The sequence below is a fragment of the Amia ocellicauda genome, chromosome 12 (genome assembly GCF_036373705.1).
Source record: "Amia ocellicauda isolate fAmiCal2 chromosome 12, fAmiCal2.hap1, whole genome shotgun sequence".
Lineage (NCBI taxonomy): Eukaryota > Metazoa > Chordata > Actinopteri > Amiiformes > Amiidae > Amia > Amia ocellicauda.
In genome coordinates, this window is record NC_089861.1 from 22,618,913 (window position 1) to 22,644,762 (window position 25,850).

Consider the following 25,850-nt stretch of genomic DNA (forward strand, 5'->3'; position numbering starts at 1 on the left):
CCTTGCCCTGTGCATTTTGGCATCCACTGGTGCTTTAACGTTAACATCTTCCATAATAATACTAATATTACTAATATTACTAAGGTGTCCTCAAGTGAATGCTGCCAGTTTTTGCACTGTAGTGGCCAGGATTCATTTATCCATGATGGCATGAATTTCAGTGCCCATTTAATATATGAGCTGCCCATATATATCTGATTCACGATTCCCCCTGCCCATGGTTTTATTTGCTGACACCCTGAACTGGGGGTCATAAATAAATAACCGTGGAAATGAATAAAATTGAAGAATAAATCCTTGTCGGTATTTATTTATTTATTTTTGACTTTTATTTATGTCTTTGTTTATTTCCTTATGGAATCATTTATTGAATTTTTATTTTGGGCTGAGAGGTTTCACCCTCCCATCAGTCAATTTGTGCGAGGCGCGGGACAGGAAGTGCATCGATGATCACGCTTTGCGCAGCAGGCGGGGGGGCGTTGACTGCACATTTTGATAAAAACAATAACTTGTAATAATATTGCTCACTTATGTCATGCAATTACTTATTTATTAACTAACTCTCTGAAAGCCAGTATCATTGTAGTAACCACTGTAACGAAACATCTGTGCATCTCGGCAGCATGAGAGCGGCTCTGCTGGGTGCCAGTTGGAGTCTGAAAAAATTGCATGTGCACTATACTATCAAATGGATATGGAAACTATAATTACTAGCAAGGGGACCGTGAAATAAGGACTCGTGCTGCTGCGGTGCTGTCGTAATTTTCGTTTTTTCTAACGCTCAGTGACCCACTGAAAGAGCAGAGATGCCCGGTTTTTACATTTTTTTGGTTAGTTATCCACTTAATAATGTTCGAAGATGCCTATATGATAGAATCGAACTGGAGAAGTGCTGTACATCAGTTAAGGGACTTAACTCTAGCAACAGCGAAATACTCATAAAGCCTGAATAATTAGGAAAGGCACTAGTTCCCCTTTGAGAGTAACCATCACCACACAGGTTTGATCCCATATTTAATGGCGTAATGCCTCGCTGTTGTAGCTCTCAGTGACAACGCAGTGCCTGGTACGACCCAGGAGGTGCCGAGGAGTGAGAAAGACAAAAAAAACCAACCCCCAGCAGAGCTCAGGCCATTACACGCTACCCTGGCGAGCAAAACCAAGTCACAGGCAGCCATGACAGTCCAAATCGGAGCCAGCGCTGTGTGGACTATAGGGTGCAGATTTGAGACAGCAAACAGAACAGATGTCAGTTCTCTAGCTGCAGAAGAGTGGGGGAGGAAGGGGAGATGTGTCAGACTATCAACTGGCTTCTTTCTCGTAGACCAAGATCACATTCCATTGAAATTCCTGGCCCGTCGTCCAGTGAATCTGACCGCTATCAGCCAGCAGTTTTCTGTGTTTGTTTTATATTCCCCCCCCATCTGATTAGTTGCCGTCGAGGTCAGCTGGCTTTTGGACGGGCCCTCACTGGCTGTGCGGATCTGTCTGTCTGATCGTTCCAAGGTGGCGGATGAACAATGTGGATGCGGGGGTGGAAGTTTACCCTGTGAAATAGGACATGGGGTTGTGTCCTGTTAACATGTTTATACTGTGGTTTTACCATAGTTTCGCAGTCGTTTCCCATTGGATTGAGCATGTCTTCACTGTGCTTTGCTACGCTGGACCACAAGGGGGGCCAAGATATACTGTGATGAACATTTCCAAGGCGTGTTTATGGTGGCAGACCATGGTTTATTCTTGGTGGAGTGTAGAAAACCACAGGAAAACAAACTGTGGATTTACCGGGGTACATTTGCATACAGAGATCCACCCTTTTCTGCTTCTTTTAATAACTTTAGAGACAAAGTGGGTCTGACTTGAATTGCACAGGGAGTTGCCTCCATTCAGACCTCTTATTGTCTCGCAGGTCAATAACACAGCAATGCAACACAAGGGCAGATGAAAAGACGTTGCATTCCCCTGGCTTTGTATCGACTAGCAGCCATGTCAGGGCAAAGTCAGACTTTTTACCTGTGTATCACAGGCACAGAACGTCAGGATTTCCATGTTAGCCCAGCTGTGAATAAAACATGTCTATATCCAATCTAAAACAAAAGACAGGACACAAATATATTGAGGGGGTGGACAGTCTAAACCTGTCTGAGTTTTTAAATTTGTATTTTATTCCGCAGAACTGTTTTCAGATCAGAACTCACACATTTTGTTTTGGACTGTGAGGCTGCCTCTAAAGGAACCACACTTTACATTCTTTGGAAGCTAGGACCATTAGACAGATTGTTCATATGTCATCTGGTTTAAAATATACTGTATACATTTATATATATATATATTTATTTTTTAAACACACATGCTTCAGTAGGACAAATACAGGACTAGCGGTCTAACTCTCACGTAAGTTTAGACGCACATACGCACACACGATCACCCTGATTTTGTTTGCAACTACACAGGGTCACAGTATCACAATACATGAAGACAGACAGGGAAAGATAAGGATGAGCACTTAACTTGACTTTGAGGAGCTAGGAGGCAACTGGGCGAGTGTGGATGGTAAACAACACGTGTTTGTAGGATGAGGAGTGAGAAAATCCAAAACACGTGACTGATCAATTTGGAGCCTTGATAAATGAAATCAAATAGTGATTACCTGATCAAAATATCCATCAAAAGTTAAACATTTGTCTGTGTGTGTGCAAAATAAAAATACCAACACAAGGGGGTGCCACTGAGCTACAAAAATAAATAACTGGATTCAGTGAAATTGTTAAGGCAAACTATTAAGTTTTCTTAAATGTTACTTAATATATAAAGGGTGGGGGGGGCAAGGGGAGGGGTCCGGAGGTAGGACATAAATATACAGTACTGAGACGAGACAGTTACCAAAAGCAAAGCACGACTCAAATCAAATCTCTTCTAGATAACCGGCATAATCGTAATAATGATAACTAAACACACAGGGATTCACACACAAGCAAGAAACACTGTTACTGTGCATACACTGTAGGATTAAAAAAGCAATAACAAAAAAAACATTACATGTCAAGGGTAGTATTTGTTCACACTGCCCCCTGCTGGCTGGAAGACAGAAATGATCCTTAACTCAGGGATGTGTTGATAAACGAGACTGCTGTTGTCAATGTATAGATTAAAATCCAGAATATTCCAAGTGACTGACTTTGTATTTATTTGTACTATATATATATATATATATATATATATATATATATATAAAATGTTTTAAGAATTCAGCATCAAGGGCAACAATCAATATACAAACACAGTGAACAGCAACTGGCTTCTGTATTGCTGTATATTTAGTCATTTATTAACCTCATTAAAGCATTTCCTAGTTGCTTTGCCTGAGTACCCCCTGTAGCCCACTGCAGCTGTCTGAACTGAAGTTTGAAAATATTTGGGGGTGGCCTCTGCCACGAGAGATGCTTTTTACGTCCAATGAGAAGACAGAAGTGGGGTCACCAGAACTTTCATCCACCAATCAAACGTCTCCATCTGGTGACACTACAGTACGCCTGGTGGTGATGTCACAATGGTTGATGAATAACGCAAAATCAGAGATTAGAGCCGTCTTGTTTTTGCTAGATATTAAACGTGTGTGTGTACAGGCCTGTAGAGCACTGATTTGCAGTGATGCCGTGTCTGCAATATGAAGAGCGGTGGAAAAAAAAATCCCTTTGTTAGGTTAAGGGGGGGGGGGGTGGATACAAACAGCCTTAGATGTGCTAATGAAACACAGCTGGTGCCCATAATCTTTAAACAGTCACATCCCGGAGGAGAGATGAGAGACGAGAGTAGAAGCTATTTTGTTTTCAGTATTACTTTTAACCAGCCTAAACTGAATATCTGTGAAGTGCATATTTATTTTAATATATACTGCCTGAGTCACCGAGCCAGCCAGGGGCAAACGAACTGCATAATCCTTTTTATAATTAGTGGTTGGTTTTGTCATTTGTTTTATTTTTACTGTTTTACAACCATGACTAAGGAAGCCTCACGCAGATTGAGGAACACACTCGACACAAGTGAAAGAGGAAAAAGGAAATCAAAATATTGTACTCTAAGCTTTGTTTTTTGCTATTAGTGGTTTCCTTGCCCCCTCTTGGGTTAAGGGGTGGGTGAGGGAGGTTCGGGGGGGGCAGGCACAGAGGGGAAGGTGGGCCCTGGCAGATTAGCGGGGATCGTCAGGGGCAGCCAGCTTGGCCAGACTGGGCTCCACCCCCCAGATCTCCCTGGCGTACTCGGAGATTGTGCGGTCGCTGGAGAATTTGCCAGAGGTGGCGATGTTCCGGATCACCTTCTTGGTCCATTCTTTGGTGTTCTGCAGGAATGAAGAAAATGAAAAGATTTGCATCATCATTATGATAATAAGTATTGCTATTATTTTATAACAAAGTAATTCACTACATGTCTTTATCCGAGGCCACTTCTGTTTAACGCTTCTCTCCAGACAAGATGATTTGTGGGTACATCATCTTGACTAATATGTGATATGTAAGAGCAACACCTAACCCGGTTTCATGGGAACTGCGCCCCTTGACCCCTGACCTCGGCATGACCTCTGTCGCACTGACCTTGTAGAGGGCGCTGACTGCATCCTGGCACTTGATGTAGGACTCGTAATCAGCAAACACCTTGAATCTGTAGCAACAAGAGAGAGAGAGAGTCAGACACGCACACATGCGCACGCACGCACATAAGCACAGAGACGGACAGACACACAGTAAGACAGACAGTGACACACACACACCAGTACGGAGACTGTCAAATGCACAGACACAAAGTAAACTACACAAACAGATAGACCATCACACTCAAGACGCACATGATCGCTGCGCAAAACAGCAAGATTTTCCATTCTTCCATTCAAGGTCAAACAATGGCGTACTGGCTCCCTCTTATGGACACTCATCAAACTGCAGCCTGGTGAGCCAAGCTTTTCAATCCAAATTGTTACTGCTGCAGGACAGACGGCCGTCCCACAGCGCACATAGACCAGACTCCCACACACACACGGCTGTTGTGAAATGTGTCTCTTTTGTGACAAGTGGAATTCTCCCTGATGTCAAGATGATGATGTAAAGATGTCCGCTTATTAATTATAAAAACAATAACCCAGTCACCACACGTTCTGTGTGAGGTCGTGGTTTGTTTGAATTATGGTTTTGACCAATAAGACATGAGAAAACATGTCTGCCCTTGTCTGCGATCCCTCTCTGGATGGTTAAAGCGCAATTCTATTTGTGTCCAGTGTATATACACACTGTTTTGCTTACATGTTTTTTCATGGACTTTTCCTTCGATGCATTTTAGTTTTGGAGCAAATTGTATCCGTGGACTGCGGTTCTGTCAAAGTGGGTTTAAAACGCTACTTTACAATGACTACTTCCCCTGGAGCAGACAAATGTGTGTTGCCACATAGTTACACTGCTCTGTGGTTATTTTATTACAGCGCTGCCACAATGTCAGTTGGTTTCCTGGGATATAATTTTTTTAACAAAACTGCTCAAATACTGGATACACTGACACACTCACTAAATGACCAACTGACCAGTTAATGACTAACTGATGCATTGCTCTGTATCTCCTGATTTCAGTTTGAAGATAATCCCTTTGAATGGCAAGGCATGAGTAATCATGGGATCAAGATTGTGATTTAATTAAAAATAATCGCTTTAAAAGCAGGTAGACACAGCAGAACTCAACACACTTTAACTATATATGTGGTTTGCTGGGCGGTCTGGTGTCATTTGTGTTTCTGTTTGCGTGTGCGTCCGGCTCCCACCTGTCGTTGTGCATGATCATGTTGACAATGTCCTTGAAGAGATCTGGTTGGTTGGGGCTGAAGAAGCCGCTGTTCACCTGATCGATCACCTGTTTCAGCTCGGGCAGGCGGTCATAGTATTCCTTGGCGTTATACCTGTTGGTGGGGGAGAAAGTCAGGGATCACAGAGCACTTCCCTCCATAAGTGTGTGCTTTAAATGACAAGGTGAGGTGTCACAGACAGGCTGGCCATACTCAGGCCCAAACTGGGGTGACACCTGTTTTGAACAGCGCTGACTTCTGCATTTCTTCTACTTGAGAACACGCACTGAAACCGTAGCAATATACATTACATTATTTGTCAGGGGGTGACTTACATTTGAACCCATTTAGACAGCTGGACATTTTACTGGAGCAATCTAGGTGAAGTACCTTGCTCAAGAGTACAACAGCAGTGTCCCACCTGGGATTTAAACCCACAACCTTCTGGTTATAAGTCCAGAGCCCTAACCACTACTCCACAGTGCTGCCATATCCGGTGAGAATCGTGTTCCTCGGGTGTCCGTTCACACGTGTTCAGCGCTGCTTTGTTATGTGATTCTGTAAAGACATTTGGAATCCCCTGAAGAGCCAAAAGCAACCTATGTGATGTCAGCAGAGCTTTGGTAACAAACAGGGTCCCTAAAATGTGGATGCGTCAAGCTGGGACAAAATGCCAAGGACTTGCCCATGTGACCCCACTGCTGTAATTCAGTCCTACCCATGTAACTGCGTCCCCCAAAGCAAAACATTTGGCATGACTGACCCTTGCCTGTGAACACAGCCTAGGAGATGCACAATATTTAGCATGGCATTTTTATTTTCCTTTTCCTTCTGAACTTCCAAAACCATTGGTTCCCCCACTATTTTTCCAGTCACCTTGGAGGGAAAAAATTTAAGTTGCATTAAATCCCATCACCCTTACGCAAGTTTACCCTGCTATGTTTGGCACTTTTAATGTGCTTTTCCTATGGCTGTCCTCTAGCTTTGCAGTGCTTTCCAATGCCATTTACCGGATATAAACCATGGTGATCCATAGTAAGACCAGCTAGGAAATACTGATCCTAGTATACCTTGGTATGCCCATGATCCAAGCGTAGTCCAACCACAGGAAAGCACTGTAACAATACCAATAAAAAGTGCACAGATCCTACGGTGAATTTACCAGGGTCGACTTGCACAAGGCTGAGCCCATGAAGAAGGGGAATACTGTCTGAATTAGAGAAGACTACCACCCTGTTTAAAAGTGCCAGCTCCCTCTCCTGTACTGTCTTCAAGTGCAGCTTCCCAGAATAAACAAATACCCCTTTAAAATGAATGAATAGATACATTTCCGAAGAGACCTCAGATGCCCATCTCACCCTGTGCGGTCCATAGCCTCCACGTCTTCCACCCTCATGCCGAAGATGAACAGGTTGTCCTCACCCGCCTCCTCTGCCATCTCCACGTTAGCGCCGTCCATGGTGCCGATGGTGAGGGCGCCGTTCACCATGAATTTCATGTTCCCGGTGCCAGAGGCCTCCGTGCCAGCGGTGGAGATCTGCTCAGACAGGTCTGCGGCAGGAATCACTGCGGAGACAGACGCGATGTTGTGGCAACACTATAGCCAAAGGATTTGAGACACGGGTGTTGTAAAATGTTGTGACACTATGTTGGAAAAGTTTCACCGTTGGTATTGTAAGGTATCGTTTTACTGGCCAAAAGATTAGTGGTAAATTTGCAGTGTTTGCCTTTAGGTAAATTAAAGGCTCAAAAGCTTTTAAAGTCGAGTTTAGGCAAGTCCTGTGCTGTACAGCGTAGGAACCTCCCCTTAATTCCAGCAGCCAGATAGGCCAATTTTTCAGATCGACTAATCTTGCGTGACAGCGGTACTGAAGTGCAGACTCCAGGGGATATTGTGGGAACATTGTAAGATAAGCATCAGAAAGTTACATCTACATTCTATAGATCATATACTGAGCAACTGCAAAATCCAGAGTATGAAAAACTGATTTCAGTTAAAGGTAAAAACAAAACAAAGAAACAGCCAGAGAACGTTAACGATACCGTGTGGTCAGGGTAATAGGTTTCCACAACATGTGCCTCCCATCATAAGGGGCAGATCTCAACCCAAAGATGACCTCACTGCCCAAACACTAACTTAGCTGGTTCCCAAGTTTAATGTAGTTTTAAAACAGGTTGGAATCAAAATTCAGCACAAGATCTACACGACAAAAAGGAATGGTCCAAAGCAGGACATGCTATGCGCATTCAGTATTAACCAAAACACACTGAAATGGTCATTAAAAAGTCACGACTCTACTACAATTACTTTTTTACCAGCATGTTAACACAGGCCTCGCAACCTTGAGTTTAAGGCTGTTGCACAAATGCACTGAGGGGAAAGGGGTTGTTGTTGTAATAATAATAATAATAATAATAATAATAATAATAATAATAATAATGAACTATTTTATCTGATATAGTGCCTTTGAAAGTAGACGTCTCAAAGCACATTACAAGAACAAGAAAACACAAGTGATAAGACATACACAGCATGTGTACAACAAGGAAAAACTGGTGATACAATCAATCGCAAAAAAAAACTAAAAATATATATTGTTTATAATCGGTCCAACTGCACCATGTTACTTCCAAGACACTTATCTAGAACTGAGATCCCAAAATACATTTGTGGGAAAAAATGTGTTTAAATACCTGCTTAAATAAACAAATGGAAGAGAACATGGCATCCCAGCGTGTTTCCCAGGCACGCAAGACAGGGTTAAGAGTGGTTTAGGAGCTCACAGGAAGCAGAATCCCTGATTTCTTGAGCAATGGAGATGCAGAGTTTGGGGCAGGATAACAGAAGGGCTCCACAGATAAAAGATCAGGGCCCGTATTCATAAAGCGTCTGAGAGTGATCAATCCTAAGTGCCTGAAATATGATGTCAATTTGATCATACAATTTACTCCTACTCTTAGGAGTAAAACATTCATAAAGACTCATTAGAATTAAAAGTATTCCTTCTCAATAAGAAGACAACTGAGCGCAGCTTCCATGAAAGGAAAGACGCATTACAACGCTATGATGATGAAGAGTTATTGCAACCACATAGATTGGACAGAAATTGAATACTGTTTGTACTGTTACTATATTCATCAAGGGTTTTACATTACACCGATTCTATCTCCGACAATTTTTAACACGAATAAAAGTTAAAAAAAAGCAAAAGCAAAAAAAAAAAAGCTGCACAAAGCATATTCACAATAAACCGTATGTGCGGTGACGCATGTGATGTTAACTTTAATTTGTCTAAAAAAAATTGTATTTTTAAAGTGTCTGAAATAGCGAATTGGTGTAAACCCCTTCATGAATGTACCCCAGTGTTTCCACCTGTGAACAATTTCCTATGTACAATGGAAGGGTACATTTTAAGATGCGTTATGAATATTTTATGATTGTGATTATGAATGTGAAATTATTCTAGCATTTTAATTCTATGTAGCATCTTAACGTCCTGGTAATTAAAGAATAACAGGGAAACTTATTATTTTGTGTCAAATTATAAACAAATGAAAGGCTCAGTTAGCTTAGCATATTCATATAGTTGTTTTTTCACTTCTGCTTGTAATCTTACTCCTAAAATAACTTTTAGCGTGATTCCTAGGAGTAACTCAGGATGTTTTATGCATATGGACCCAGATAAATACAGTAGTTTATATAGACCGTGTAGTGCCTTAAAGCACAGTTAGGGGGCACGGTACCTTTCTCAGCCAGGGACACCTTGTAGTTCTCCAGGAAGATGACCTTGAGACGGTCTCCCACCACAGGGTCGTTGTTGACCACGTCTCCAATGGCGGTGATCAGCTTGATGATCATCTTGGCCATGTGATAGCCTGGGGCAGCCTGGGGGGGGGGGGGGGCATCAGTTTCAGAGATACACACTGATGCAAAGTCACACACACACACTGATACATACTCCCACACAAACACATTGGTGCATACTTACTACAGTCATGACGAGACACACACTAGTGCAGAGACACACACACTTACTCACAAACACAAACACACTGACTTAAACCGACTATAGTCAGTGCAGTTGTGACACAGACGCTGACGACTAACAACATACACAAAAAAATGTGAAAAACATTTACCTTTCCTCCGATCATGATGGTTCTGGGAGTAAACTGTTTGTTGGGCTCCTTCTTGATGCCTGAAAAACAGGAGCAAAGGACCTTAAACAACCCTCTGATTTTTGTCTTCTTAAATCTAAGTCATTGGTTGTGTTTTCATATCGAAATTCGGTCACTGGATGGTATCAACCCGCCTACAAATACCTCAAAGCAAACGACTGGTGTAATTAATGAGGTGATGATCAATCTCTTTCTGTACTGGTCATGAAGACAGGCAAAATTAAAATAAAAAGTGTGTAGAGACCTAAGGCTGTGACCAAATACATACCGGTACTCTACCGCATTTCTATTTAGTAGTAGCAGACAGTGTCTTCAGACTATAAATTACACCGCATTAGAGTCCAAGGTTGTAATTCGCGTTTCGTGTGTAGGCCAAAGTTTTGTTTTGATCCAGACCTACATTTTTAATTATGATTTTTGTTTTTGTGTGAGTGAGTTCTGCCTTACAATACCACTGCTGCAGCAAGGGCTTATTCTGACATGTCTTACTGTTTAATTATTTTTACTATCATGGTTTGGGCACAGACCCAGTTTTCTGTAACTCTGAAGCCACTGGGTCACATTAAGAGAGATTGATTGTTTTTCACAGTCAAAAGATCAAGTGCTGTCCCAGCTAACCAAATAATGCTGTGGCATTGCAATACAGTACTCAACCATATGAAGTGGTGCCAACGCAAACTTATAGACTCCGGACTAAAATGACGTTATACAATTTAAGTGATAAAACTACATAAGGAATAGCCAAAATATGCCCAGCGCAAAAATCAAACAAATCTACATCAACAGAAACAGAGCAAGGCTCCTGGGCCGGGCCATATAACTAGTGTTTCCACCGAAAACCCGGGCAACCCGGACGATTTCTCAACCCCACAAGCCCGAGTTTGGCATGGATATTAAACCGGGGTTGACGGGGGAAAAAAATAAAATCATACTTGCGTGCACAGCGCAACAGGGAACTCTTATATACTTTTGTGTATTTTCTCATTCGGTGAGAAGATTGAAGCGGGAATGTTCATTCAGTAATCTGTCGGCAAAACCTACAATATAATTGTGCACTATTGCAAAATACAAGGGGTTAGAAATAAAAATTGGTTCGGTTCTACTTCCTACAAGTACACAGCCAATCAGGCAAATGCAAAAAGTATCCAAACAAGGCATGGCAAACAGCTGGGGGCTCTATAAGGTCTCTTCAGTTTATAAAAAATGATCAATACATAATAACTATGTGAATTAATGAATAATAATGCAGTATAACTGAGTTTGTGTTTAATTTCAGCTCGACATAAAATACACACTCACGGTTGTACAGTGTAATGATGTGCAAGCAGTTGAGCAGCTGTCTCTTGTATTCGTGGATCCTCTTGACCTGGAGGTCAAACATGGAGTTGGGGTTGATCTTCACCTTGTACTCCTTCTCCAGGTACACTGAGAACTTCAGCTTGTTCTCCTGCAGAGAGAGAGAGAGAGAGAGAGCATGTGAGTTTGTGTGTGTGTGTGTGTGTGTGTGTGTGTGCATGTGTGCATGTGGTTGACTGCGAACGTGCGACTGTGCTGGCGTTTGCGAGGGAGCGAGGGCGTCCGGGAGGCGTCACCTGTTTGACTTTGGCCACGTCTCTGATGAACCCCTCGTCGTCCACAAACTTCAGCAGCTTCTTCAGCTGGGACAGGTCCCGGATATACTCCTCTCCGATTCTCTGAAACAGCACGGCCGAGTTGATTACAAAGAGCAAACGACACCATGGGTGATAACCCGTGGGAGGGAGGTGGCAGGGGGCAGTGTTAGGCAGCGACTGACCTCTGCGATGACCTCGGCCAGACCAGGGTTGCACAGCACTAGCCAGCGCCGGGGGGTGATGCCATTCGTCTTGTTCTGGAACTTGCCGGGGTCCATTTCATAGAAGTCCTTAAAGCTGTTTACGACAAAACATAACACACAATTATATACAACAGTCGCAGCAAGACTCTGTAAGCTATCATGAATGATAAATGGTGGGTGGAGTGATGGGTGGGTGGTAGTGGAAGGTGTTGGTGGAGCAGGTGTTGGTGGTGCAGGTGTTGGCTGCTTGTTGGTGGGGGGGGAGGCTGGCTGTTGGCACACGTACACAGAGGCTTTGAGGATGTCGGAGTGGATGCGCGCCACCCCATTGACTGCGTGGGCACCCACGATGCACAGATGCGCCATGTTGATCCTCTTGGGCTCGCCCTCCTCCACCAGGGACATCCTGCGCAAGCGGTCATTGTCTCCCGGGTACTTGGCCGCGACTTTCTGTGGTCGAGGTGGACCAGAGAGAATGAGAAGAGAACCACGGTCACCCCCACAGTGCCTCACAAAGCTCCCTGAACCAAAAACACTGGACGTCGATACGCTTGTAAATGAGAAGTGACTCTGACCTCCAGGTGGCGTCGGTTGATCTCGTAGATGATCTGCAGGTGTCTGGGCAGCAGGCTCTCAAACAGGCTGATGGGCCAGCGCTCCAGGGCCTCGGGCAGCACTGTGTGGTTGGTGTAGGCGCAAGTGCGCACTGTCACGTCCCACGCCTGGGAGAGAGGGAGGAGGAGAGAGAGAGAGAGAGAGGAAAGGAGAGGAGAAGAGAGGAGAGGAGAGGAGAGGGGTGACAAGCACGGGAGAGGGAGAGAGACCCGAGGGACAGGGGAAGAGGGAGAGCGGGAGAGGAGGAGGAGACAAAGGGGAGAGAAGAGAGATCCATCCAACAACATTAGATCTTGACACAAGTTGTAACATACAGGACGACTTGCTAATCTGGTAGCAGGCGGTTCCTTGACCCCATGAGCTCTAGTCCAAGCTGGCTATGTCTGCTGTGTGTGTGTGTGTAAAATACATGAGACAACCATTAAGTTCAATTCATATTGTAATAAGTCTATTCTACAGTACTGTTACTGTAGCCTTCTTGTGCAGGCTCTACTGGCTCTCCTTCTCTGCTCTACTATACTCTTACTATCAACCTCTATAGTAACAGGACCACTCTACTGTACTGTTACTACAGTATAGAGGGACTACAGAGCACTCACCTGTTCCCAGGGCAGTTTTTCTATGTCCATCAGCACCCTCATGAGCTCGGGGATGGCCATGGCGGGGTGGGTGTCATTCAGCTGGATCGCGACCTGCGGACAACCAGACACACACCCTGGGTTCACAGCACTGAGATTCAGAGGACAGTACAATATACTGTACTGTACTATATTACACTATACTGTTTTATACCATACTAGACTACAATGCACAATAGTACACTGTGCTATACTATGCTATACTAAAAAAACTCTACTGTATTAGAGTCTATTACACTGTACTTTCCTGTGGTGTATGTACTGTGTTAAACATGCTATAATATACAGAACAATTGCTGTATCATGTCCTTACCTAGTTGGGTGTTTTTTGTTTGTTTGCTAGGGAGGGGGACAAACAAACAAACCGCCAAGACACAATCCACTTTTGTTATTATATATTTTTTATGATTTATTTATATTGATTTCAGCACTGCATCAGTAAGTGCCCCTGGGAGATGGCTGCCGTAGCGTCTCCTGGCCACAGAGGGGCGGTGCTAAATCTCTCTCTCTCTCTCTCTCTCTCTCACCTTTTCAGGGAAGGCTTCAAAGGAGGTGCGCACGGCATCCCGACTCCCGAATTTAGAGGATTTGAAGCGGCGAATGATGTCTTGCAGGGTGGCCGCCACCACGAAATACTCCTGCTTCAGACGCAGCTCCTTCCCCTCGAAGAACTGCGTGGAGAGAGAGGGAGGAGGAAGGGCAGAAGAGGAGGGTGAGGAGGAGGGAGATATGGGGCAAAGGGAGAAGGAGGAGGAAGGGAGAAGGGGAGAGTAGGAGGCGGAGGAGATAGTGGATGGACGATGGAAAGGAAGAGAGGGAGGAGGAAGAGGAAGGTAGAGGAGGGGAAGAGGGAGATGGATGAAACGAGAGGGACAGGACACGGAAACAGGTGGAGAAAGACAGAGGGAAATAGGAGAAGGGAGAGAGAATGGAAGAAAGAGAGAGATACAGAGAAACAGACCGGGAAGAGGGAGAAAATGGGAAAGGGAGAGAGGGGGAGATTGGGGAAAGGAGGCAGAAAGAGCGATAAACAGGATAAAAAAAGAAAAGTTGATAGGCAAAGTATGAGAGCGTGGGAAAGTGGTGTGATTGTGAGAGAGGAGAGAGAGATTGGGAGGGCGTGAGAATGAGGCACAGCAACAGAAGATGAGAGTGAAGGAGTGAAGGAAACAAAGGGGAAAGATCAGGGTCCGAGGGAATAGCAGGGCGGGTGGGGACAGGATTGAGGGAATGTGGTATTAAAAGAGAAGGAAAGACATGCGCAAAGAGAATTAGAGAGAGAAAGAGGAAGGGAGGATGACAGACAACAGGAAAAGAGGAAGGAGCGAGGGGAAGAGAGAAAGAGAAGGAACAGAGATGGGAAGAGAGAGAAAAAAGAAAGAGGGAGAAAAGAACCAAAGAAACAGAGAGGAAGAAAGAGGGAGAGGGAGAAATTGAACAGCTAATGGGCTGTAGCTGTGCGTAGTTGAGCAGAAGGTGAATAACGAGGAGCCACTCACGTTGTCGTTGGGATACAGCACACGCGAGATATTCTCCGCCAAGTTGCGGTCCAGTACCGCCTGGATGTAGCCGCCCACGTTGACTGTTGGAAGAAACAACTGTGGCTCACTAATAGATGGGCACCTCTGAACCGCCACCAGACTGACTGTCTTTTTCCCCTTTCTCCCTCGCTCGCTCACGACCCTCTCTCTCAGTCCCCAAATCCGAGCTATCCAACATCCTATCCGATGTTCTACAACCATCCCCTGAAGTCCTCAAATGTCAAATGTGAGGCCACAATGTCATGTCATGTTGGCGGAAGAATGACCGCTCTACATGAGGGAATGTTAGTGCGCCTGGAGACAGTGATTCCCCAGCTAAGGAGACCAGGGTGGCCACTTTGCACTACATCCAGTTCAAGAACTAACCCTCCCTACCCTACCCATCTCTACCCTGTCTCCCCTTATGCAAGTTTACCCTAGTTCATTTACAATAGGATTGTGCTCTTTTAACATGGTTGGCAGCATGCCTGCACTGTCCTTTACCACACTCTACCACAGCCTACCACGCCTTAGAATAACTCATCATAGTATATCAGGGTACTCCCATGGTCCAGTGCAGTGCAGCCTCATTAAGCTGAACCCATATAGGAAACCACTGTTTATTAATGGTGCCCAAAGCCTAGACTGAGTTTAACAGGGGAAAAGTGCAGAAGGCCCTTCCCACCCCCACTCACAGTCCTTCAGGTTGAAATCGTTGGGAGCTTTGGCCGACCACAGCCTCATGGTGTTGACGGTGTTGTTCCGGTAGCCGGGGATTGGGGTGTCATAGGGCAGCGCGAGGACTACCTGCAGAAGGTCAAAGAGAGGGGGGGATGATTCACATTCTGGCCAGCAACAGATGGTAGCTCAAGCTCCAATCAGCAACCCTGTCACGACCTCAGGGTACGCGATGAGGAAACGGAACGATCACGATTGTCCGACGGAGACGGGTCAAAGGGATCTTTCCAGCATTGAAAAGAGAAGCATGTTTTTCTTATTCTTCAAGAGTCTTCAAATTCCCAGAATGCCTTGCCTGACTGACTAAGGCAGACCTGTCTAAGGAAAGACTGTTTTAAGGGAGAACTGAAAGAATTCTTAAAATATTTAGACGTACGTTTTCACTTGAAAGAATTCCAGAAAGGGTACGCTGACTTACTGATACACGGACTGATATGCTGATTCAGAGCGCATTGGTCTCTATCCCCGGATTGCATTTTAAAAAGTGAAAGGAATAATTAAATCAACACCTGGATTAACGACAATAATGACATTTGTAAGGCAGGTAGAGACAGCAGAAATCAACATGGAAAGATTCATTCTATATCTATAATATAACAGAATTTGTGTTTAAGCTGCAGGATTGGACGCTGACTGACTGACAGCACGTAGATACATTCTGATTGCAAATATCTTAGTTACACCACGGGCTGCCAATGTCGAAAGGGTGTTGTAATCCCGCAGTTTGCAGATCTTTAGACCTACGCTTTCCTTAAGAATATAGATGTGTCTGGTTAAGTGGCTCCTGATGGTCACAGCCCTCAGTTTACCTTACAAGCAGAGCTCTAAAATCAACGCTTACATAAAATTGCCAGAATGCTTTAACCGAGTGTCTATCTTCAGTATGACTTATAATTATAATAAGATATAAGATAGTAATTCAATTCTGAGTCATTTTTCTATGCGCCGCTTGCAGTGGTGCATATTCTGAATGCTCTCCCTGTCTCTCTCACCTGAGTGTCTTTCCACTTCACCCCGTCAGGCGTGTGTTCAACGTGCCCATAGAAGTTGACAGGAAGCATGTACTCGGGGCGGGCCTTCTCCCAGGGGTTGCCGTAGCGCAGCCAATCATCGGCCTCCTCCACCTGTGTGTGTGGGAGGAGTCAAGAGAGAGCTGCGTCTGTGTTGATATATTCTGGGTACATTCTGCTCAAAGTGCATGCAAAGGTTTTTGCGATCAAATAGACTGAGCTTGACAACGTTATTATTATTATTATTATTTATATTTGCAGATGCCCTTACCCAGGGGACTTGCAGTGGTCACAAAATACAAACACTTCACGACACATATTATGAAGTCCAAAACAATGACCTTCTACAGTTTACAGTAGAATTCCTGAGTACATCACACAGGACAGGACTCTGCTGATACGTGTAAATACAAGCTCGAGTGTCGTAATGGTTACAGCAGCGCTGCATGCAACGGGGTCAGAGCAGGCACGGTGACCAAAATTAGAGAAGTGGTTACAGTTCGCCGATTAAAAGTGCGACACTAAACACAGATTGAGGAGCAACTGAGGGGAACATCAAAGCTCAAGATCAAAGCGGGAGAGCAGAGATAGAAAGTGCATAAAAGTTAGAGTGGCATATTGTCAAGGAAGTGGGCGGTTAAAGGTATTGGAGATACAGTCGGAACAGGTGTGCCTTGAGCGGACACAGGAAGGTGGTACAGACATTCCACCAGACAGACAGACAGTCAGAGCCCGTTCCCTCACCTGCCAACCGTTCACAATTTTCTGGTTGAAGATGCCGAACTCATAGCGGATGCCATAGCCGTAGGCAGCCAGACCCAGCGTGGCCATTGAGTCCAAGAAACAGGCTGCGGAGAGAGAGGGATGGGGAGAAGAACAGAAAGAGCAATCAAAACACACAAGCAAACCGACGACAACTATGCGACGAGAGGTATAGAGTTGGGAAAGATCTCCAGGGGTGGTTCCCTGCCCTGCTCCTGGAGGACTCCCCGCTTTTCCTTCCTCTGCTCTGTGTATTGGATAGCTCTGAGCTACCGACAATCAGGCAAATCTTTTCAACTCAAGGCGGGGAGCTTGGTTTACCTGCCAGACGACCCAGACCACCATTGCCCAACCCAGCATCCTCCTCGATCTCCTCCAAATCTTCCATGTCCAACCCCAGCTGAGAGAGAGAGAGAGTGAGTGAGTTTTACTAGCAATTGCCATCACGTGACCATGTAATACATTTCAGTTTGGCAAATCTGACACTGAGGTCTGTAGTGTGGTTGTGTTTTTGTTCTGACAATCCAACACAAGAAAAATGTTGCGGAAACCTATCACCCCCGTGTACACGATGCTGTTCATGTTCTCTGCTGCACAATTTAAATTTAAATTAACTTGTTCTCCACATTTTGGGAACACTTGGGAACACAGCTGCCCTGGATTGTAGTTATACAAATGTCCTTTGAGTAAAAAGTTATCGTGTTGCCGTGCTGCCGCAAGGATTGGCAGAGGGCATCGCCACTCTCGTCTCACCTGGTAAGTGGCCTCATCGCAGGCGTTCTCCAGCGCCAGGTTCACCATGGTGTTCTGCAGAGTGCGTCCCATGTAGAACTCGAGCGAGAGGTAATAAATACGCTGCAGGGGGAGGGAAAGAGGGAGAGCAGATGAAAGAGTTAAGCTTAAGATAAATTACAAAAATGTAAATATACTGTACATATTTAGATTTAAATTACCAATTTCTATCTGTCTATTATTCTATCTACATACATATATGTAGAAAAGATACATTACTGATATCACCTGGTACAATATATATTCTATATACATTTTGATACCTTTAATAAACAAGTGCGTATTTCAGTTGAAGGTACCAATACTTTTCTCCATCAAATATATCAGGACTGACAGTTTGTGTGAACCAGGATAATATTATGTTTGGATTTTATTACATTTTTAACCTTGCACATCTTCCCTGATAATTTTACTGTGACTATATCAGTTTTTGCACTGGTTTCTGATAGATTCAGGGTGCCTTCACTTTGCTATACTGCTCTGGGCCCCAGGAATAGCACAACATGATACATATCTCCCAGGCATGATTCCAATGATAGACCATGGTTTACTCATGGACCAGGGTGGTAAAGCATCATAAAGGCATTTTAAAATCTTAGGAAATCACTGTCACCTGCTAGGGGCTTCTAGGGGTGATTGGACTGCTTCCTGGGCAGGAAATCAATGATAATTCCCACATTTCCGAAGGACTTACACCAGAACGACACAATCAAACACGCTAACCTAACAGAATGTAATCCCATCCACAGTTTGCAGGGTGATATTTCAGTCTCGCTTTGCACTCTGACATTTCAGGTTTGCCTTGACCTGTTGCCTCCCACAGACACACAGCCACCCTCCTGCCCCCTCTGTGATAGCGGAGACAAGACTCGGAGGAGAAGGTGCCGGATTACATAACGGTGCCATTTGAGTGTGTGTATTAATAGAAGCCAGAGGGTGAGCATTGAGGGGGCATCCACAAAGGTCACAGAGCTGGAGTGCACCAGCTGTTGCAATGCCAAGTGAGAGCCAGTCTTGCCACAAAGCGGGGGGATGGGAACCGAGGAGTATGAAACAGTCTAGTCTGCAACAGTATAAGGGCTTAAGAGCATAACTCTGCAAACACATTTCGATCTGGCAACTTTGCGCGAGGTTGTAGCTTGGTTGTATTTTAGTTCAGACAAATATGATGCGAGAATACAGTGGCAGGAACATATTAGCCACCCCGCCCAAGCACATGCTGTTGTTAATATACACCAATTGTGGAACAATAACGTCGCCTGCAACATTTCCTAACTTCATCTGGAATTTCAATACGTGTCAAATGCAATGCTCTCCTTTTGCATACAAAGTTTATTTTGATGTTGTTTTCTCATTTAACTTTTGCATACCATTGTTTAACAATGTTTTGCCCCACTGGGACTGGAGTTATTTTGTTATTAAACAATGTTTTGACATAACATACCCTGCAGTCAACACATTTGTCTTACCACAATGTCATGTTATTTGTCGGTGTTCACTTTTCTGCAACGTTGCCACAGTGTTAATTTGGTTCTCTGAGAAGCAAGGTTATTGCTATAATTCAGACTGCCTCGCCACTTGCCTGTCAGGTGCTTACTGAACTAAGGAATTCGTGCAGGACCCTGGGGGAACTGAAAAGTATTTCACATGCTTTAAATCTGTCCAAACGTCATACAAATACCTAAATTATAAAATGTTAAATTAAAGGTTGTATAGGTAGTGATCATTCTGAAAAGACAAATTGCTTCTCATTGTGGCCACCAACACATACATGGGTTACATAGACCGAAAAATATTTTATTTGTACACGCATTGTTATAAGTCACTGCATTATTTAGTGTTCATCCTTTATTTATACTTTTTTACAGTGGCAAGCAATCACTCTGCATTAAGGAATCATAATGCAATTCCCTATAAATAATGCAGGGAGTAAACAATCCTCCGTAATGGGCCGCAGTTCCAGGAAGTCTGGAAACCAAAGACTGGCTGTTTCTGTTGGTTGAGCACTTCTTGTTTACAGTGCACCAACAGGGCTGGGATTAGATGGAAGTCTTACATGAGTTTTACAAAACATAACAAAAAGACATTAGAAAGACGTCAGAGATAAAACGTTTATATTGCTTCTTAAATCTCTGCTGGCCTTGCACAGAAGGCAGCCTCAATTTCTTGACCCACAACCAATTCAGTTCAATGTTACCCAAGGGTGAAGCAGTGTAATTTTCACTTTTGAAAGCTTATTTTGTGCCCAACAGAAAGCTGAACTACAGATCTCCTAACTCAAAGTGCCATTTAATATGTAACCTAGTGGTTAACAACCGAAACACAGGGCATCCCAAGTGGCTCAGCCCAACTTGATGAAAGAGACTGGATGGGACACCAGTCCACTGCAGGGCAGCACTCAGACACACACAACTACCAGGCAAATTACAGTAGCCAATCAACCTTCTGCAACTTGTGTAAACTCTCAGTTGCCCTTAGTCTGCCAAGAAATGAATAATAATTATAACCTAAGCAGCCTGTCTGTAGGATGTGGGAAAAAACCAGAGCACTTTGGGGAAAAACCCACGAGACCATGGGGAGAACATGCAAACTCCACACATGCCAACACCCCAGGCTGGAATTTAACCACAACGCCACAGTGCCTGAGCTCAGTATTATTCATTATTATGATTATTATTATTATTATTCCAAGTGATCAAAGCTCCAACCACAGCTCCACCACAGCCTAATCTTGTCAGTTCTTATCAAAGTGGGTTTCCTCTTGCCGTAATCTGCAGCAAGGGGTACGTTTAGTTTGTGAAAAGCTCAGGTCTGTCTGTGCACACTGCGGCAGCCAGTTTCCCCTCTGCTCTTTCTCTGCAGAGAATTAGATCCATTTGCTCCGCCCAGTATACCCAAACTGACCCTCCCTTCCCTGATGACCTTTACCAATTCACCTTTGACCTTTGCCCATATCAGGCAACCAATCCCAGCCTTGCACTGCAATAGACTTAGAAGACTGACATTAAGTAAGGTCACCTGCCCAATAAGGCTCGGCAGGCAGGCAGGCAAACCTTTTGGTATCCGGTGTTCTCTAGATAACACATTCAGCGATCAGGTCCGCTCCTGCAGTTTATCATTCCCTCCAGAACCACTCCCTAATCAACCCACCCCAGGAACCAGCCGTCTTCTGCTCTGTGCCTCCCCTGCTCTGTGCCTAACAACATTATTTCCCCTGCTCTGTGCATAACAACGTTATCCTGGAATTGTTTTGAAACAATCACCCTGCATGCTAGGATCTTTGCGTTGAAAGCACTACCCAACTGTGGGACAAAAATAGGATCTCTGTGACTCAAGGGGTATATTGACATGCACACCAATATCCCATTTTTATTTAGTATCATTCAGTATATTCTGAATACAGAATCAGTCACCTAAATAACTTTTTAGTCGATGCTCAGGGTGGGAGGAAATTGCCTCAGTAGTAAGGAGCACTGTGTGAAAACTATCCACATCTTCAGGGCTGTAACGGCACTTTTCTTACACTCACGCACTGCAAGAGAAGTCAGATCGCTCCTATTGCGCAGGCACGAAGAGGGCTGTTTTCACATAAGGGGCATACACTCACCTAAAGGATTATTAGGAACACCATACTAATACTGTGTTTGACCCCCTTTCGCCTTCAGAACTGCATTAATTCTACGTGGCATTGATTCAACAAGGTGCTGAAAGCATTCTTTAGAAATGTTGGCCCATATTGATAGGATAGCATCTTGCAGTTGATGGAGATTTGTGGGATGCACATCCAGGGCACGAAGCTCCCGTTCCACCACATCCCAAAGATGCTCTATTGGGTTGAGATCTGGTGACTGTGGGGGCCAGTTTAGTACAGTGAAATCATTGTCATGTTCAAGAAACCTATTTGAAATGATTCGACCTTTGTGACATGGTGCATTATCCTGCTGGAAGTAGCCATCAGAGGATGGATACATGGTGGTCATAAAGGGATGGACATGGTCAGAAACAATGCTCAGGAAGGCCGTGGCATTTAAACGATGCCCAATTGGCACTAAGGGGCCTAAAGTGTGCCAAGAAAACATCCCCCACACCATTACACCACCACCACCACCAATCTGCACAGTGGTAACAAGGCATGATGGATCCATGTTCTCATTCTGTTTACGCCAAATTCTGACTCTACCATCTGAATGTCTCAACAGAAATCGAGACTCATCAGACCAGGCAACATTTTTCCAGTCTTCAACTGTCCAATTTTGGTGAGCTTGTGCAAATTGTAGCCTCTTTTTCCTATTTGTAGTGGAGATGAGTGGTACCCGGTGGGGTCTTCTGCTGTTGTAGCCCATCCGCCTCAAGGTTGTACATGTTGTGGTTTCACAAATGCTTTGCTGCATACCTCGGTTGTAACGAGTGGTTATTTCAGTCAAAGTTGCTCTTCTATCAGCTTGAATCAGTCGGCCCATTCTCCTCTGACCTCTAGCATCAACAAGGCATTTTCGCCCACAGGACTGCCGCATACTGGATGTTTTTCCCTTTTCACACCATTCTTTGTAAACCCTAGAAATGGTTGTGCGTGAAAATCCCAGTAACTGAGCAGATTGTGAAATACTCAGACCGGCCCGTCTGGCACCAACAACCATGCCACGCTCAAAATTGCTTAAATCACCTTTCTTTCCCATTCAGACATTCAGTTTGGAGTTCAGGAGATTGTCTTGACCAGGACCACACCCCTAAATGCATTGAAGCAACTGCCATGTGATTGGTTGGTTAGATAATTGCATTAATGAGAAATTGAACAGGTGTTCCTAATAATCCTTTAGGTGAGTGTACAGTGAAACTTGCCTGTAAACAGTTTACTGGAAATACTCATTTGAAACTAACATTTGCAATCCTCAAGTATTTCGATTACATCTTGTGTGGCAACATACCAACAAAGAATGTGGGACTGACACAGAGAGTTAACAGTAGTTTCCTTTTACTGTCAGCTCTAAAAAGCATCCACTGCCACGCTTACATAACTTGGATCTCTGAATTTCACACAAGCAGAGCGTGCGGTTTCATCAGTAGGATCAGTGCTGGTCATCCTTAGACTGCACAAGTGCTGCTTTTCTGTGCTGTAACACACTATGTTTGGCAGCTAATGACCTTACAACACAAAGGGAGGATATTAATGTTGGTTAGGAGATAAAAGATAGAAGCTGGTTTTGTTTTAACATATTACATGAGCAGTACACTCAAGCTATCAGACGGTGAAAAAGGGCAACTGCAGAAATCTGTCCAGAGATGGGCGATTCCACTTGTATCATCAGGATACAGGGTTCAGGGATAGAATCTACTGGATCACAGATCCTAGTCGCTTTAATTTTAAGATTGGCCAACACCGAACTTGATACAATAGCAAGTGGTAGCAATTTAATCTCTTGCTCAATTCAATTCATCAAAATTTAGTTGTGTTGTACAGAGCCGTCAAGTGACAACCTCTTTGTTAATGAGTGCGTCCAATCAAAAGGTTGAAAAAAGATACAAGAATTCCTTCTACTGTAGAAATACCCCCCCATACTAATTAATCTGTAAATCATAATGTAATTAACATGTAAACACAAGCCACACAGGCAGCCAGCACATCCTATAGGACATCCAGTGTCCTACTGAATTTGTCCAAACATATCAATTACAGTGCGCTTCTTATACCACACACACTTTGCACTATTCAATTGAGAGCTGCAGGAGCATCACACAAATCAACAAACTGAATATTTATAGAAGCCAGATGTAATTGATGTCCTGAGGCTTGTCCAACACACCACCAATCCCAGCATAAGACACTTCTTTGAAACTGGCCTGCCTCAGCTGACTGTGATGCTGCAATGTGAGCCAATTCAGTCTGCAGCTCGGAGGATCCCCAGAAAAGTGTTATTTTATTGTTTGCATTTTCCTATAGTACAGAAGGTAGAAGGTCAGCTATAAATAATAACCGATAGGGTGCAGCTGCTATGAATAAACACAGAAGGAAAGGTCAGGGGTATTTTTATACTGTATAAGAGAAATGTCAGAGCTTTACCCTACAATGCAGCAGTGCAGGGGTTAACGGCTCTGGTGATGTCGGGTTACTCTATTTCTGTATTTATATTTAATTACTTAGCCTCTCAGGCGGGTCAATGTTTTGTTTTAATAGCTGCCCTTGATCTGGATACATTAGCTAAGTGCGTCCCAGTCAATACAAAGAAAACGGCCCAAATTAGGACTGCGTCAAAACGCAAAACTGGAGCATCTCCGACAACCTCTGGCAGCTGAAACTGGGCCGATGCTGGGAATGAGGTGGCCTTAACCCAGAGGGTCCCACTGAAGGACAATCGGTGAAAGCCACTCATCTACGACAATGACAGAGGGCTTAATGATTCTTTAGAAATAAACCTCGCATCTGCCCCTTGCGTCCCTGTGCTAGACTGATAGGAAAGGTCGACACAGACGCCTCTCCCCGACAGATGTGCCAGATGTGCGTTCATGCGTCACCCGGACGGGCAGGGATGGCTGTGGGATGCGGAACTGCCGCAGCAGCGCTGACAAATGAAGCTCGTTTCTTTAACACTGCAAACCGCCAAGCGCCGCGAAGGGGAGAAGAAACCTTTTATGGTCTTCGGGCTAGCGATCCGAAACTGCAGATTAAAAAGCAACAGTGGACATCTTAATCTCCCACCTACTCGGATTACCATGAAATGCATTATTAATTTTTCACGATTAGGTTTGATTTCAAGGTTGATTTAATAATTGCCTAGATTTTCTACATTACGTGGACTGTTAAACTGGTTTTTGGCCCATTAAAAGCGAATGCACCTGGACTGCTCGGGGTCATATCGTTACATTTCACAGATTTGTGCATTAGGTGAGAATGCGCTCATTGCAATACAGGCGCATTTGCACAGCGCAGTTTGCACCCCCGCCGTGCATCGCCATGTTTAGGAGCCGCACACAAGCTAGCGCAGCCCAAGCCATGCCATGCCAGCGACCCTCGGCTTTCATTTAACCTTGGGGAGATACGGATCTGCCCGTGCGGAAGCAAGAGCCAACCCGAAAACAAGAGGCAGCGGTCCGTGCAGATGCCATTGCTACAGCACAGTGCCGCACGACCCGCCCCCCTTCCTCTTCCTCTTCCTCTTCCTCACCCTGTGCACAGCGCGAAGGCACTTACTTTGGGGTCCGTCTCGTAGTAGTGCTGCTGCGTGCGGATCCACCTGCCCACCAGGTGGTCGCGCACGGTGTGGGCCAGCGCGAAATAGTAATCCCGCGGCGTGGACACATTGCGGTCCTTCACCAGCGTGAAGTGGAGGTGACGGTTGAAGTTCTTCTTCAGATCCGTCACGTTTTCCACTCCGGCCAGCCCCCGCACGGAGATCTGCTTCCTCTTCTCCTGGTCTGTCAGAGGCCGCGACATGGTGGTCGTGTTGGGACGGGTACAGCACGATCAGACGGGCTGAGATGGAGGATGTAAACACTAGCGCAGCTCCGACTCCGCAGACTGCCGCCGGGCCACGCCCCTCCGCCGGCCTTTAAAGCGCCCCTTGGTCACACTCCACAGGGGGCGTGGCTTCCCAGCGGGTTTAAGCCAATCGGGGAGCATACATTTTAATATTTATTATAGACCACCATTTATGGGAAGGAGAGGCCTCGATCCTCCCGAGATACCGGCAGAAAGCAGAAGGTCAATGCACAAAACAGCCGTTGCAGGTCTGATATTATTTCCCCCCCCCCCATCACCTTAACGTAGGCAAAACAAAACCGGGTAAGATCCTCATGGGGTGAGATGCAGAGGGTTTCATGCACTGGCAGATGCGCACACAGTAGCGGCTGCAGACATCCGACACTGCAGGACTACGACGCCCATCATGCTTCGCGCAGAGGCGACGGGGACACTGAGCTCAGACATGCCGCGGAGCACGTTCCGGCGGCCCGGGTGTCTAT

At 44.8% G+C, this 25,850-nt stretch overlaps 1 protein-coding gene across 1 annotated transcript; it reads right to left on the bottom strand.

Moving 5' to 3' along the window:
- Window positions 1–2,113: 2,113 nt before the first annotated feature.
- Window positions 2,114–25,424, bottom strand: LOC136764570 (glycogen phosphorylase, muscle form). The gene is made up of 20 exons (XM_066718738.1): window positions 25,081–25,424; window positions 17,856–17,957; window positions 17,424–17,502; window positions 17,085–17,188; window positions 16,323–16,454; window positions 15,288–15,399; window positions 14,572–14,654; window positions 13,600–13,743; window positions 13,034–13,126; window positions 12,395–12,541; window positions 12,106–12,269; window positions 11,799–11,913; window positions 11,596–11,697; window positions 11,303–11,450; window positions 9,965–10,023; window positions 9,569–9,710; window positions 7,183–7,390; window positions 5,804–5,938; window positions 4,593–4,659; window positions 2,114–4,339 (listed from the first exon to the last, which is right to left on the bottom strand). The coding sequence occupies exons 1-20, from the start codon at window positions 25,321–25,323 to the stop codon at window positions 4,190–4,192; spliced, it is 2,529 nt and encodes an 842-aa protein (XP_066574835.1). The 5' UTR covers window positions 25,324–25,424; the 3' UTR covers window positions 2,114–4,189.
- Window positions 25,425–25,850: the final 426 nt, after the last annotated feature.

Excerpts from the sequence above, each read along its gene's own strand:
- LOC136764570 (XM_066718738.1), bottom strand. The coding sequence starts at position 25,323 with ATGTCGCGGCCTCTGACAGACCAGGAGAAGAGGAAGCAGATCTCCGTG. Across the intron at positions 13,127-13,599 it reads TTGAAGCCTTCCCTGAAAAG|GTCGCGATCCAGCTGAATGA; the intron begins GTGAGAGAGAGA and ends GGTTGTCCGCAG. Across the intron at positions 4,660-5,803 it reads ATGATCATGCACAACGACAG|ATTCAAGGTGTTTGCTGATT; the intron begins GTGGGAGCCGGA and ends TTGTTGCTACAG.